Source organism: Eptesicus fuscus, chromosome 11 (genome assembly GCF_027574615.1).
Source record: "Eptesicus fuscus isolate TK198812 chromosome 11, DD_ASM_mEF_20220401, whole genome shotgun sequence".
In the NCBI taxonomy this organism is placed as follows: domain Eukaryota; kingdom Metazoa; phylum Chordata; class Mammalia; order Chiroptera; family Vespertilionidae; genus Eptesicus; species Eptesicus fuscus.
Genome location: NC_072483.1, coordinates 71,901,623 through 71,914,627, shown reverse-complemented (window position 1 = coordinate 71,914,627; position 13,005 = coordinate 71,901,623). Strand labels below are relative to the sequence as shown.

Below are 13,005 nucleotides of genomic sequence, written 5' to 3'. Positions count from 1 at the left end.
AACTTTTCAGACCCTGGCTGAGCTTGGGGGTGGGGAAGAAAGTTTTCTCAGGCCTGCGTCTCCAGTCTGGTTTTATAAGTGCTGACGAAATTAGGAATAAAGAGGCATAAAGAATTCTCTGTGTGTATGTGTGACCAGGCTGGGAGCTGGGGCGTGGCTGGGCATATGCATGACTTAGTCCCCAGGAAAAGGAAATCCAGGCCTAGCCAGGACAGCTTCCATCCTCACTGTCAGCTCTCCCTGCCCCCTACCTACCTTTCAAAAACCCAGAATCACCAGTCCACACTCAGCCAGTTTATTAAAGGCAGAGAGCTTCATCGGGGTCCAGAAGGGAGAAGCTGGGAGACACCCCACATTCCTCCTTTCAGCTCCCCCCTTTCCCAACAAGTCATCTACAGCCCAGCCCCTGGATTTAGAGGCAGGCCTGGCGTCAGGCGACTGCACTACATAAATATTGAGGCCACAGCTTGAGTCAGCAGTGTCAGGGGCAGGAAGGGGTGGCTCTGAGGGCACCTCCCGTGGGGCTTCTCCTGAGCCAGAGCACCCACAAAGCCAGAGAGAGAGGCCAGTGGGCTGTCCTGGAGTCTGAGGCTGTGGCCAGCCAGCCCTGTCCAGGGAGGCTGACAGGTGGCTCCGGGTGGTTGGGGAGAAGCACCCCCAGGCCAGGGTTTTGGGGTACGGGGTGGGTTCAGGTGCTGTTGCCCTGCTCCTGCTCAAAGAGCAGCATGGCGAGCTGGGTGCGGGAGCCCAGGCCCTCCAGCACGCTCTGGCGACAGCGGTGGTAGAGGTCCTCGCTGAGCCGTGCACTGCACGTCTGGGCCCGGTAGTGCTGCAGCAGCGCCGGCTCCACTGCCCGCAGCACATGCAGGCTGGAGAAGCGGAGGAACAGCTCGTACACGTCCATGCTCTCCAGGAGCTCCTCCTCCTGCTCCGAGGCCGCCGCCAGCCGCCCTCGGGCCGCCACATAGTCAGAGTTATAGAAGCAGGCCTCACTGGCCGCCTGGCGGTCAAAGCGGCCCGTGTCTCGGCCCAGCTCCGGGGGGCCCGGGCCCTGCGGTGGGGCCACAGCTGGGTGGAAGGCCTGGAAGTGCATGGGAAAGAAGGCCTGCCAGCCGGAGATGGCGTGCATGCGGCAACGGTTCAGGAAGTCAGGCGTGAGCACCGTGTCCGGCCCCGCCAGCAGGAACAGCGTGTCCAACGGGTGCTTCTTGGAGAGCAGATCCATGAGGCGCAGTGGTGAGGGGGCGGCGGTCTGCACACTGAGCCAGGGCACTCGGGCACCGGGGAAACGCTGCTCTAGCTCTGCCACATGGGCCTTGACAGGTGCAAAGACATCTGCATGGGCTGCCCGCTGGGCCTGTCGTGGCTCATAGAGCAGCAGCAGGGTCAAAGCTGCCGCAGCATCGCCAGGCTCCAGAGCTGCTGTGGCGAAGGCCTCCAGGAAGCCAGGGGCCAGGTCCCGCTCGGCCGCGGCCAGAGGCAGTAACACAGTGAGACGTGAGGCCTCGGTGACGTAGGGCACAGGCAAGATCTCCACGCGGCTCAGTGGCCGTAGCAGCTGCACCCGGTGAGTGAGGGGCCGGCGGCCACCCTGGGGGGTCAGTGCCTCCAGCTGCAAGTCCAGTGTGTACTCCATACCCCGAGCAGGATCAAAGCGACGGTAGCCATTAATCAGCTGCTGCTTCTGGAGCTGCAGGACTGGGTGGTAGCGGCGGTTGAGTTCCTCCAAGGCTGCCCCCAGAACATCGGCCACATCGGCCTGGTCAGCCCCACGCAGAGGGCAGCGGGGCGAGCCATCGGCACAGGAGAAAGCATGCTGCTCAGTGAAATAGTCCCAGCGCAGCACCTCAAAGCGGGAGGCTGGGCGGGATGGTGCTGGAATGCCCACGGGCCAAGCGGCTGCTCGCTCCCCATCAGCTGCCAGACGGCTGGTGTTCTGGATCTCCCACTGGGTTGGAGAAACAGACTGTGAGCAAGGCAGAGACCCCAGGGGCCAGCTGGGGGACTGGGCAGATGGCAGGTGCCACTCGGGATGGGTCCTGTCCCCTGCCAACATCTGCCTTCCAAAGCCCCTACCTATCCTTTCCGCAGATGGAGGCAGCCTGAGAGTTAAAAGGGGGGTTTCTGGAGGGGCTTCTCAGAATGGATAGAAAGAAACGGACAGGAGGTAGATGAGTTCTGATTCTAGTGCTCATAGTTTATTTCCCTGGGATCTAAGACCTCACAGGACCTGCCACCCCACCCCAGCCCAGACCATACCTGCAATTCCTGGATCTCCTGGTATGTGCGTTCCAGCTCAGCTCGGGCAAAAGCCTTGTGCAGCTGGTACATATGCACAGGGTCACGCACAGGGTAGGCGGTCAGGGCACTGCGGAAACGAGGGTCCCCCTCCTGCACGGACTCCCCAGGGCTCAGCTCCAGGTAGCTATAATGTACTCCCTGGGGAGAGAAAGAGTAGGGATCCATAAAGGGAAGAAGGATGCAACAGCCTCTACCCCTCACCTCCTAGTGTGTGTCTCATTTCCCCACCCTATGACCTGTTGTGGACCTGCAATCAGAATTGTGGTTTTAAGTACCTTGGCCATTTGTCAGCTTGTGTGTAAGCTTGGTCAAGCCTCTGCTAGTTCATCTAGGACATGGGCATGCATCCTATCTCAGAGCTGTCCAGGGGCTCAAATAAAATAATAATTGCCAATATTGAACACCTACTATGTGCAAAGCTCTCTTATTTTTTTCTAATCCTTATAACAACCCTGAGCAATAATTGGTATGGATGAGGATACTGCCACTCGGGAGATTCAGTAATTTACCCAAGGTCACAGGGATAGAAAAGGGCAAAACTGGCATGGAAATCCAGGCCTATATCTCCAACCACCCCTTAGCCTCTCAGGGGAAGTACACAAGCTCAGATAGGAGGCCCCAGTGGGGCGGCTTATCTCCTCACCTCGTGGTCACCAGTGCAGCCCACCCCCGTGGCATCGAGGATGCAGCGTCCCAGCCACTCATCTGGACGCGCACTGACGATGTCGTTGCGGCAGCTTTCCAGATGGGGGCGCAGCTGCTGCAGCAGGGTGCGGGACAACAGTACCCCAAAGCCTCCGTGGCAGTAGCGGCCAGGGGCAGGCTCTCCACCGATGAAGTCCTGGGGCCGGCCCAGATAGAGGTGGGCAGCAGCTGCCAGGCTGAGGTGGCCAGCTAGGCGCACCAGTCCGTGGGCCTCGGTGTAGGTGGTATCAGGTACTAGGAAGAACCAGTCAAAGTCGTTGCCGTGCTGCTCCAGCAGGTGGCGTAGTGCCAGGTGTAGGTGGCCAATAGGCCTCTCCTCGCCCAACGTCACCACAGCCATGCCTGGTGGTGCCCTACGGCCCCGAGAGCCTGTCAGGAACACCACCCGCTCTAGCCGGTGCGCCAGTGTGCGGTTCATGGCCACGCCCATAGTGGACAACGTGGCCTGTGAGGTCAGCACTGCCACCAGCAGCCTCTGCCTGATGCCCAGCTCGGTGCTGATGTAGCGGGTCCTGGGGGAGGAGAAGGCACACAATTATCAAAAAGACAATGGGGCCCTGGCCAGTGTGGCTCAGTGGATGGAGCGTCGGAATGCAGACTGAAGGGTACTGGGTTCGATTCCGGTCAATGGCACATGCCCGGGTTGTGGGCTTGATCCCCAGTAGAGGGCTTGCAGGAAGTAGCCAATCAAGGATTCTCTCTCATCATTGGTGTTTCTATCTCTCTCCCTCTCCCTTTCCCTATGAAATCAATAGAAGTATAAAAAAATAATAAAAAAGACAATGGGGCCCTGGCCAATGTGGGTCAGTTGTTGGAGCATCGTCCCTACACCAAAAGGTGGTAAGTTCGATTCCCAAATGAGGGCACATAGTCAGGTGGTGGACTCCATCCCCAGTCAGGGCGCATGCAGGAGGTAAACTGATCGAGGTTTCTCTCTCTCCCTCTCTTTTCCCTTCCCTCCCTCCCTTCCTCTCTCGAAGATTAATTTTTTAAAAACGTTTAAGGAAGACAGGAGGCAGCATACATAGGCTTCCATAGGTCATGTCCTCTCTGGGCCTGTCTCCTCACCTATGAATAGAATGAGAATAACATGTCTCTCCCAGGTGTCATGTGGATTTAAGTGAAATGTTAGTCTTACCTACATAGTGCTTTTGGGAGATGGCAATATCCATGCAGATATGAGAGATATATTGTGGGTCTGAGTCCCTGTTTCACTACTTAGTAGTTGTCCTTGAGCAAGTTATTTAGCGTATCTGAGCCTCAGTAGCCACATCTGAAAAATGGGGTTGACTGTATCTACTTAAAGCACTTAGGCAAATGCTTGGCTCTTAGGTACTCTACACACCATGTACACAGTACTTATTTCTATATAAATATGCCATTATACCACAAACACATCACAGAAGTGATGTAATGGAATACATGGCATAGGGGTGTATTGAGTGTGTTTGGGGGAAGGGCAAGTTGGAGCTCAGGAGTTCCAGTAACTTACCTTCCATAACAGGAGGTAAGTTGCAGAACTGGAATTTGAACTCAGTGTTACCTAGGAGAATTACTTCAACTCCTGGGCAGGGGCATTAGCAGGATGGCTACATCATTTCTCTCCCACAAACCTCAGCACGAGGTGTCCCACCCAGGAACAAGAGATACAGATAAATCCTAGTTTTATCTTTTTTCTTTCCCCCTCTCTCTATAAATCCATTTTCATACCAATCATTTCTCTAAACCCAACAGCCAGCCAGGGAGCTCAGAGGAGATTTGGGGGACCAGGGAGTGGAGCCGGTTTAGCACAGAGCCTACAGGGCAGGTTCAGCCCAGAGAGGGCCTCAGACGGGCTCCACGGCCGGGGCAAGCAGGGCCATCGGAAGTTATCCGGCCCAAAGACTTCCTGGCCGGCCAGGCTCTTCCTTCCGGAGCCTGACCCAGCCCCGGCGGCGTCCCGGGAGAGCCCGTCCCGGCCGGTGCCCAGGGGTGGAGCTGGCGGGGCTGCTCCCTACCTGACGGCCTTTTTGGCGGCCTGGCCAGGCTGTGCGGGGTGGTAGGGCAAGACGCGCGGCTCCCAGTCCTCCCCGGCGCCGGCGCCCGGCCTCTCGCGCTCCGCTCCGTGCTGCACTGAGTTGGGTCGGCGCGCCGCGTTGGTGTTGCCTCGCGGCGGCAGCTCAGAGTCCCCGGGTTGGGGCGGCCCTGGGCCGCACGGCTCCTCCACCCAGGTGACGCTCAGCAGGCTCAGCGTGAAGCCCAGGGAGATGCCCACGGCCACGGGCCCTGCGGGCCGCAGCACCGACAGCAGCAGCGATGCCCGCATGGCGCCCGGACCGCGGGCCCCAGCCCGGGAGCAGCCCCAGAGCAGCCGGAGGCTCCGAGGGGGCGGGACCGGGGAGGGGGCGGATCCGGAGGCCCCGGGCCAAGCGGCTGGCCCGCTCCCACCCCGCCGAGCAGAGTTGGCGGCCGAGCCGAACCCCCCGGGGACGCGCTCCAATCCCGCTCCGGCCGCCGTTCAGGATCGCGCAGGGTCTCCGCTTTCGGTACGGAAGCCTCCACCGCCGCCGCCGCTGTCCGACGTGTCACTGCGAGGGCTCCGCCCCCGGGGTGGGGTCTCGGGCTCCGGCTACCGGAGAGGGAGGAGAAGGGGGAGGTGAAAGGGGAAGGACCCCCGGAAGTGCCCCCTCCTCAGTGAGCGAGAGGGAGACGCCGGGGGCGGAGCCCCCTACCTCCCCCCGGCGTGGTTGGTGCGTCCACGATGACGTCAGAAGCAGCCCGCCCCGGCCCGAATGATGCGCCTGCGTGACGTCAGGAGCCGAGGCCGGAGCTGTCCATCAGCACCAAAGGCCGCGGGCGGGCTCGGGGCATGGGGCCGCGGCTCTGGAGCGGCCCGAGCCCTGCTCCTGCTCCTTTCCCTTCCCCAGGCCCAGCCCGAGGCCCCGGACGCCGCGGGACTGGAGTGCCAAGCGGTGCTGGAGGCGGAGCGGCGCCGTCGCGCAGAGACAGGTCCCTCCGGCCCAGCAGCTCCCTTCCCCGCACGACGGACTTTTCCTGGACCCCAGGCAGCTGGGGCCTCTGGCGCCCAGCACCCCTGGACCCTCTGGCCTCTGCACAGCCTCTTTCATTCAAAAGCTCAGGTCGCTTCCAGCCCAGGTAGATTTTGGACAATCCCAGATTTAGCCGCCCACAGAGTCTCCTGGCTGCCTCCTCACTGGCAGCACACTGCCCTCATCTCCCCCCAACCAGTTCCCCTTTTGACTTCTTCATTCTGGCCCCCTCCAGCCAGACACTTTTGTTCCCTTTGTCTTTTGTCCCCCAATTAGGGATGCTTCTGGAGCTGCCTGATATGGGCACCACTCCTTTGTCCAGCGTGTCCTTGCCTAGGTCTCCCACTCCCATTCTTGCCCCATCCTGGTGGAGACCCAGGACTCCTCCTTGACTCCAGCTTCCTCTCTGTCAGGCTGACCTGGGAGGGTGACTCCCTTTCGTTCCTAGCACTATGCCAGGCACTGTGGCGACACTGCGGTTCCAGCTCCTGCCCCCTGAGCCAGATGATGCCTTCTGGGGTGCACCCTGTGAACAGCCCCTGGAGCGCAGGTACCAGGCACTGCCGGCCCTCGTCTGCATCATGTGCTGTCTGTTTGGAGTCGTCTACTGCTTCTTCGGTGAGACCCCCAATTCATCCCTCACCTGGGCTCCCCATTCTCTCCCTATTTCCCTGATGCACTCCAAATCTCCTCCAGAACTTCACCCCCCCCCACCAAAACTAGCATGGATAACTCCCTTTTCTTACTTCCTTTCATACCACATGTTCCTATATCATCTAGACCAGTGGTCGCCAACCTGTGGTCCACGGACCACTGGTGGTCTGTGAGATCCAAAAGGTTGGCGACTGCTGGTTTAAGGAAACATTTGGAACAGTGGTTGCTAACCTGTGGTCTGCAGACCACTGGTGGTCTGGGAGGTCCGAAAGGTTGGCGACCACTGATCTAGACTCTAGATCCTAGAAAACACAGATTTTTTTGAATTAGGCATGCTTCAATTTGAACCTGGCTTTGTACCTTTCTAATTGTGATGCTTTGGGCATATTAACTTGCCTTAGCTCAGTTTTCTCATCTGAACAGTGGGAACAATATGTTTTTATTGATTTTATGATATTTACCTCACATAGGGTTGTTGTGAGAATTAGTAGGGACTCAATAAATAATAGCTATTGTGGTGAGGATGTGTTTGGGTCACTGTTCTAGCTAGACACTGAAAACATTTAGCAGGGTGATTAAGCATGGTCCCTTCACAAAGAGTATAATGGGGGAGAGAGAGACTTCTGGAGTATTCACACCTTGATACATATTACAGTTTACCCTTGAATAGCACGAGGGTTTGGGTGCAGTCGAAAACCCACATACAACTTAAGTTGGCTCTCAGCATGCACAGATTCCCAACCATAGATCCAAAATACTGTTTTCAGTCTGCAGTCAGTTGAATCTGTGCATGTAAAACCTGAGGGTTTGGAGGACTGTCTATATATTTACTGGAAATAATAATGTATAAGTGGACCTGTGAAGTTCAAACTTGTGTTGTTCAAAGGTCAACTGTAGAGTAGGCTAGATAGTAGTCATACACATGAAGATCACCTATAAGGTAGGCTCCAATAATCAGGGTGGCTGTGAACAGTTGTACAGGATGGCTACTATACAAGTGAGTTGAGTTAATAGGCAAGTGGGGCCTGAAATCCAGCTCATGCTCCATTTGCCAAACTCTAGGCCTTGGCACAAGGCTGCTGTGCCTAGAGGAAGGCGTACCTTTTTCTTTCTCTTTTTTTGTTGTTGTTGTTAATATGTTTTACTGACTTTAGAGAGAGAGGAAGGGAGAGGGGGAGAGAGAAAAACATTGATGTGAGAGAGAAATATCGATCAGTTGCCTCCCATATGCATCCCAAACAGGAATCGAACCCACCAGCTGGCATGTCCCCTTACTGGGAATCAAACCAGCAATCTTTTGATGCATGGGACACTCAACCAACTAAGCCACACTGGCCTGGGTGGCCCCCCTTTTTCTAATGTGCACAAAGGTGCCTGATAGACGGAGTAAGTGCCCAGTGACTCTACAGCAAGAGTTGCAGAACTTCAGAGAGGGGAACAATCTCTATTGGTTGGGGGCCCAAGGAAAGCCTCCAAGAGGAGCATGATCAGTGACTGAAAGAAGTGTAAAGGAAGACTGAAGGTCTGGGTTCCAGGCTTGGCAGAGGTGGGGTGAGACTTGTGTTCTGATGCCTCTACACCTCCCCCTAGCTTGGCTGGGTAGTGGGCAGGAATGGGAGCCAGATGGTCCTTTTCTTTCCACCCCCAAACTCTTGGCTGAACAATTGCAGAGTGGGCAGGAGGCAGTGCCCCTCTGTGGGTTCAGGATACATTCTGGGGCTCCAAGGAGTCTGTGTTACCTCACTCCCTCCCCTACCCATATCCACACCCATACCCAATCCCTCTGCAGTTGCTCAGTACAACCTGACATTCCCTCTCCTGTGCTTTCCTGCCGCCTCACCCCTCTTGGATGCCCCCACTCCCAGGCTCTTGGACTCTGAACCTTGTGTATTCCCTGCTCTTCTCTCTGACTCCAGAACCTCCTGGATTCTAAGGCTTCCCTTCATTCTCAGAACTGAATCGTTTCTTTGACCTTTCTCGTTGGCTCTCCCTGACCCCTTCACCCCCATCTTCCCAACTGTTCAGGATCAGCAAGTCCCTCACTCTTCTGGTTACCTTAATGGACCCCATGGCCCTATAACCTCCATTTTCCTGGAACTCCACAACCACTATTTCACCCTATAATTCTCCTTGACTCCCTATGACCCTTTGTAAGCCCTAGTGACCGCCCCCTCCTCCAGCTATCTCATCACCTTTTATCCCTCTGACTCAATTCCCTTAGCTATTGCTAGGAACTCATTGCCTGATTGCTCCCTGCCCCCCAAGATCTCAATAACCCCATTTCTCTGGCTTCAATATTACCCTCTCTCTGAAACCCTTTAATACTCCCAATGATTCCATGTCTGTCAATCCCCCTGACCTGAAAAGGCCTCATCTCCTGGAACCAGTCCCCAATAACCCTGCCTCCCTTTTCTCTATGTAACCTTTTAATGATGCCATGTCTCTGAAGCCTTGTGACCCCTCCAAGACCTCATCTCTCAAATTCTTTCTGACTTCCAAATACCTCATCTCTGTGAACAATCCCTCCTCATAGACCCCAATGACTCTATTGCTGATCCCCTTGTGACCCCAGTGACCTATTTCTCTGATCCTCATGACTCCAATGACCCCAATGACCCTATCACTGATTTACTCTTGAGTCCAATGACCTATCTCTGACTCCTCTAACCCTCAAAGACCAAATGTTTATCTCAATGTCTGTCTCTCTGTTTTCCAAGTGACTCCTAGTGACCTATCTCTCTGACCTCCCTTGACCCCAGTGGCCCCATCACGGGTGCCCTCAGGACCCTAATGACCCCCAATTTTCTTATCTTAGTATCCTGCCTCTGGTTCCCCTGTGATTTCACGTTCTGACCCCTCCACCCCTTGCCTCCAGTCAGGTGACCTCATGTTGGCCCCTCACTGGCGCCTGTTCCCCTCTAGGTTACCGCTGCTTCAAGGCAGTGCTCTTCCTCACTGGGTTGCTGTTTGGCTCGGTGGTCATCTTCCTGCTGTGCTACCGAGAGCGGGTGCTGGAGACACAGCTGAGTGCCGGGGCGAGTGCGGGCATCGCACTGGGCATCGGGCTGCTGTGCGGGCTGGTGGCCATGCTGGTGCGCAGCGTGGGCCTCTTCCTGGTGGGGCTGCTGCTCGGTCTGCTGCTCGCTGCTGCTGCCCTGCTGGGTTCCACCCCCTACTACCAGCCGGGATCCGTGTGGAGCCCTTTGGGGCTGCTGCTGGGGGGCGGCCTGCTCTGCGCGCTGCTCACCCTGCGCTGGCCTCGCCCGCTCACCACTCTGGCCACCGCTGTGACTGGCGCTGCGCTCATCGCCACTGCCGCTGACTACTTTGCTGAGCTGCTGCTGCTGGGGCGCTACGCGGTGGAGCGGCTGCGTGCCGCCCCTGTGCCTCCCCTCTGCTGGCGGAGCTGGGCCCTGCTGGCGCTTTGGCCTCTGCTCAGCCTGATGGGCGTCCTGGTGCAGTGGCGGGTGACGGCCGAGGGGGACTCCCACACGGAAGGTGAGAGGGCACGGACCCGGGTGGTCATAAGAGAAGTGGGGGGCGGGGGGGGGGGGGGGGGGGGTGAGCAATTGGGGAGTGGGGGGAGAAGCTGTGCACACCAGCAGTGGAAGGCTTCAATAGGGTTAAAGAGGTGACTCGATCATGGTCTAGGAAGGAAGATAGGACCTCAGTGGTACTATTCATTCCACAACAATGTACGGAGCAGCAGCTCTGTGCTAAGCCCACTCCAGAACTGGAGATACAACAGAGACAAAAATAGAAGAGGTCCCTCCCTAATAGACATGCAAACAAACAAGATAGTTCCGGTTGTGCAGAGTGATATGAAAGAGATATGCAGGGTAATATGAGTGACCTTCAGAGGCTATTATAGACAGGGTGCTCAAGGAAGGCCACTTGGAAGAGGTGACATTTAAGTAGAGTTCTGCAGAATAAGGGACCAGCCATGCAAAGAGCTAGAGAAAAGGGAATAGCAAGAGTGGGGGCCTGAGAAGGGATGGGCTTGGCTTGCTGAAGAAATGGGGCTGGATGGTAGAGACTGAGGGATGCTGATTATGTGGGCCCTCTGAGCCATGATGAGGACTCTGAATTTTATTTATTTTATTTTATGTTTTATATTTTTATTGATTTCAGAGATGAAGGGAGAGGGGAGAGAGATAGAAACATCAGTGATGAGAGAGAATCATTGATTGGCTGCCTCCTGCATGCCCCACACTGGGGATTGAGCCCACAACCCTGGCATGTGCCCTGACTGGGAATCGAACCGTGATCTCCTGGTTCATAGGTCGACGCTCAACCACTGAGCCACGCTGGCCAGGCTGGATTTTTTTTTTTAGGAGGGCAATAAGATGCTGCTGGAGGCTTGAAGCAGGGAGGATATGATCTAATTTAGCATTTGGGATGCTCATTCTGGCTGCTGAATGTAGGAAACACTGGGGAAGGCAAGTGTAGAAGGGAAACCAGTGAGGAGGCAGCGGAGGTTGTCCAGTAGAGGGATGATGGCTGGTCTTGGTGAGTCACCTAGAGCTCAGGGTTGGGAGAGGGATGACGGCTGGAGAGATGGTACCTAGAGTCTAGGAATCTTCCATAAAGATCTTCAGAGATAAAGAGCAATGGAAGTCCCATCTGGGAGGTGGGAGACCAGGAAAGGGCGGGGGGGGGGGGCGGGGTATTACAGATAAGGGGAATCTGGAAGCCCTAGGCCACCAGGTAGGAAGGGTGGAGAGGACACGTGTGGACCCCTGAGACTCTTCTCTGCCCATCCCTTCACAGTGGTCATCAGCCGGCAGCGACGCCGTGTGCAGCTGATGCGGATACGGCAGCAGGAAGAGCGCAAGGAGAAGCGGCGCAAAAAGAGACCCCCAAGGGCTCCCTCCAGAGGTTCCCGGGCTCCTCCGAGGCCTGGGCCCCCTGACCCTGCTTATCGGCGCAGGCCAGTGCCCATCAAACGCTTCAATGGAGATGTCCTCTCCCCGGTGAGCACTCCGAGCCCCTCCAATCCGAATGGGGTCGAGGGAGTGTGTAAGCTCCGTCCAAGCAGGACTGGGCTTTCCCCAGGGGCTGGGCACTGTCTAGAAGGCCTAGTGTCTGTCCACCCATCATAACCCCTGCACCAGGAGCCTGATGGGCCCAGCGCTGGGATGGGGGGAAAGTGCCTGAGGAAGAATTTTAACTAAGTATGGCAGGGGTCCTCAAACTTTTTAAACAGGGGGCCAGTTCACTGTCCCTCAGACCGTTGGAGGGCCGGACTATAGTTTAAAAAAAAAACTATGAACAAATTCCTATGCACACTGCACATATCTTATTTTGAAGTAAAAAAAAAAAACCAAAATGGCAAAAACACCCGCATGTGGCCCGCGGGCCGTAGTTTGAGGACGCCTGAAGTATGGTATGGGGTAGGGTCTCAGGGCTAGACTATGAGTGTGATGAGGTCCTGGGACTACAGCAGTCTGGGGTGAGTCTCAGGCTTGTGGGGGTGCAGGGAGAGGATGTCTGCCTGAGGGGGCTCTCAGGGCAGGGGTCTGTGGCTGCACTCACATCTGTGTTTATTCTCCCACAGAGCTATATCCAGAGCTTCCGGGACCGGCAGACAGGAAGCTCACTGAGCTCCTTCATGGCCTCACCCACAGACATGGACTATGAATATGGGTCCCGGGGACCACTGACAGCCTGCACAGGGCCCCCTGTGCGGGTATAGCAGTCTAGCTGCTCCCGCCCACCTGGACTCTGTGGTCACACCGGCTCTGTTAGCTTGCGGAGGCCTGCTGGGCCACGACGCAGCCCACCTCGCCCTGTAGCCTATGGCTGTTTCTCTACCCTGGAGAGGACTGGCCTGGCTGCTAGAAGGGAGGGCCTGTCTCAGGCTATGCCTGGTCTGGGGGAAAGCCCTCTCCCAAGGAGCTCCTGAGGGATGGGGTGTGAGCCCCTTTGGGGTGTGCTCAGGGTTGTGAGTGTGTCACCTGTGTGTGCGTGTGCATGAAGGGGTGGGTTGGAGGGAACACTGGGACCCTTGCCTTAGATTTCTGATTGGCAGGGCTGCTGCAAGGTTTGCCCACCTCCTCCCCCACTGCTGGGGTCCCCTGGGCCACTCTCCTGCATGTCTACGTGGGGGAGGCCTGCCTTCTTCCCCCACTGCTCTGCCTCTCAGCCAGATTCATCCAAGGCTTCTTCTCCTTCTCCACTGCAGCACCCCTCACCCTGGTTCCCTGTCCTCTGCAAAGCCACCAGCCTGAGGGCAGTGGCAGAGGATGGGGGTGGGGGCTGCTGCTCTGGGCTGGGTTGGGAAGGGGACCTGGGGCTCAGGGGGCTTAAATGCACG

At 56.7% G+C, this 13,005-nt stretch overlaps 2 protein-coding genes across 2 annotated transcripts; one reads left to right on the top strand and one right to left on the bottom strand.

Annotated features, from left to right (window-relative positions):
• Positions 1-189: 189 nt before the first annotated feature.
• CHPF (chondroitin polymerizing factor) lies at positions 190-5,634 on the bottom strand. Its single transcript, XM_008145124.3, has 4 exons — positions 5,004-5,634; positions 2,945-3,518; positions 2,260-2,439; positions 190-1,948 (listed from the first exon to the last, which is right to left on the bottom strand). The coding sequence occupies exons 1-4, from the start codon at positions 5,309-5,311 to the stop codon at positions 689-691; spliced, it is 2,322 nt and encodes a 773-aa protein (XP_008143346.2). The 5' UTR covers positions 5,312-5,634; the 3' UTR covers positions 190-688.
• Positions 5,635-6,125: 491 nt separating this feature from the next.
• TMEM198 (transmembrane protein 198) lies at positions 6,126-12,899 on the top strand. Its single transcript, XM_008145123.3, has 5 exons — positions 6,126-6,141; positions 6,449-6,653; positions 9,612-10,187; positions 11,460-11,662; positions 12,247-12,899. Exons 2-5 carry the CDS (start codon positions 6,488-6,490, stop codon positions 12,382-12,384), a joined length of 1,083 nt encoding a protein of 360 aa, XP_008143345.2. The 5' UTR covers positions 6,126-6,141; positions 6,449-6,487; the 3' UTR covers positions 12,385-12,899.
• The last annotated feature ends 106 nt before the right edge of the window (positions 12,900-13,005 follow it).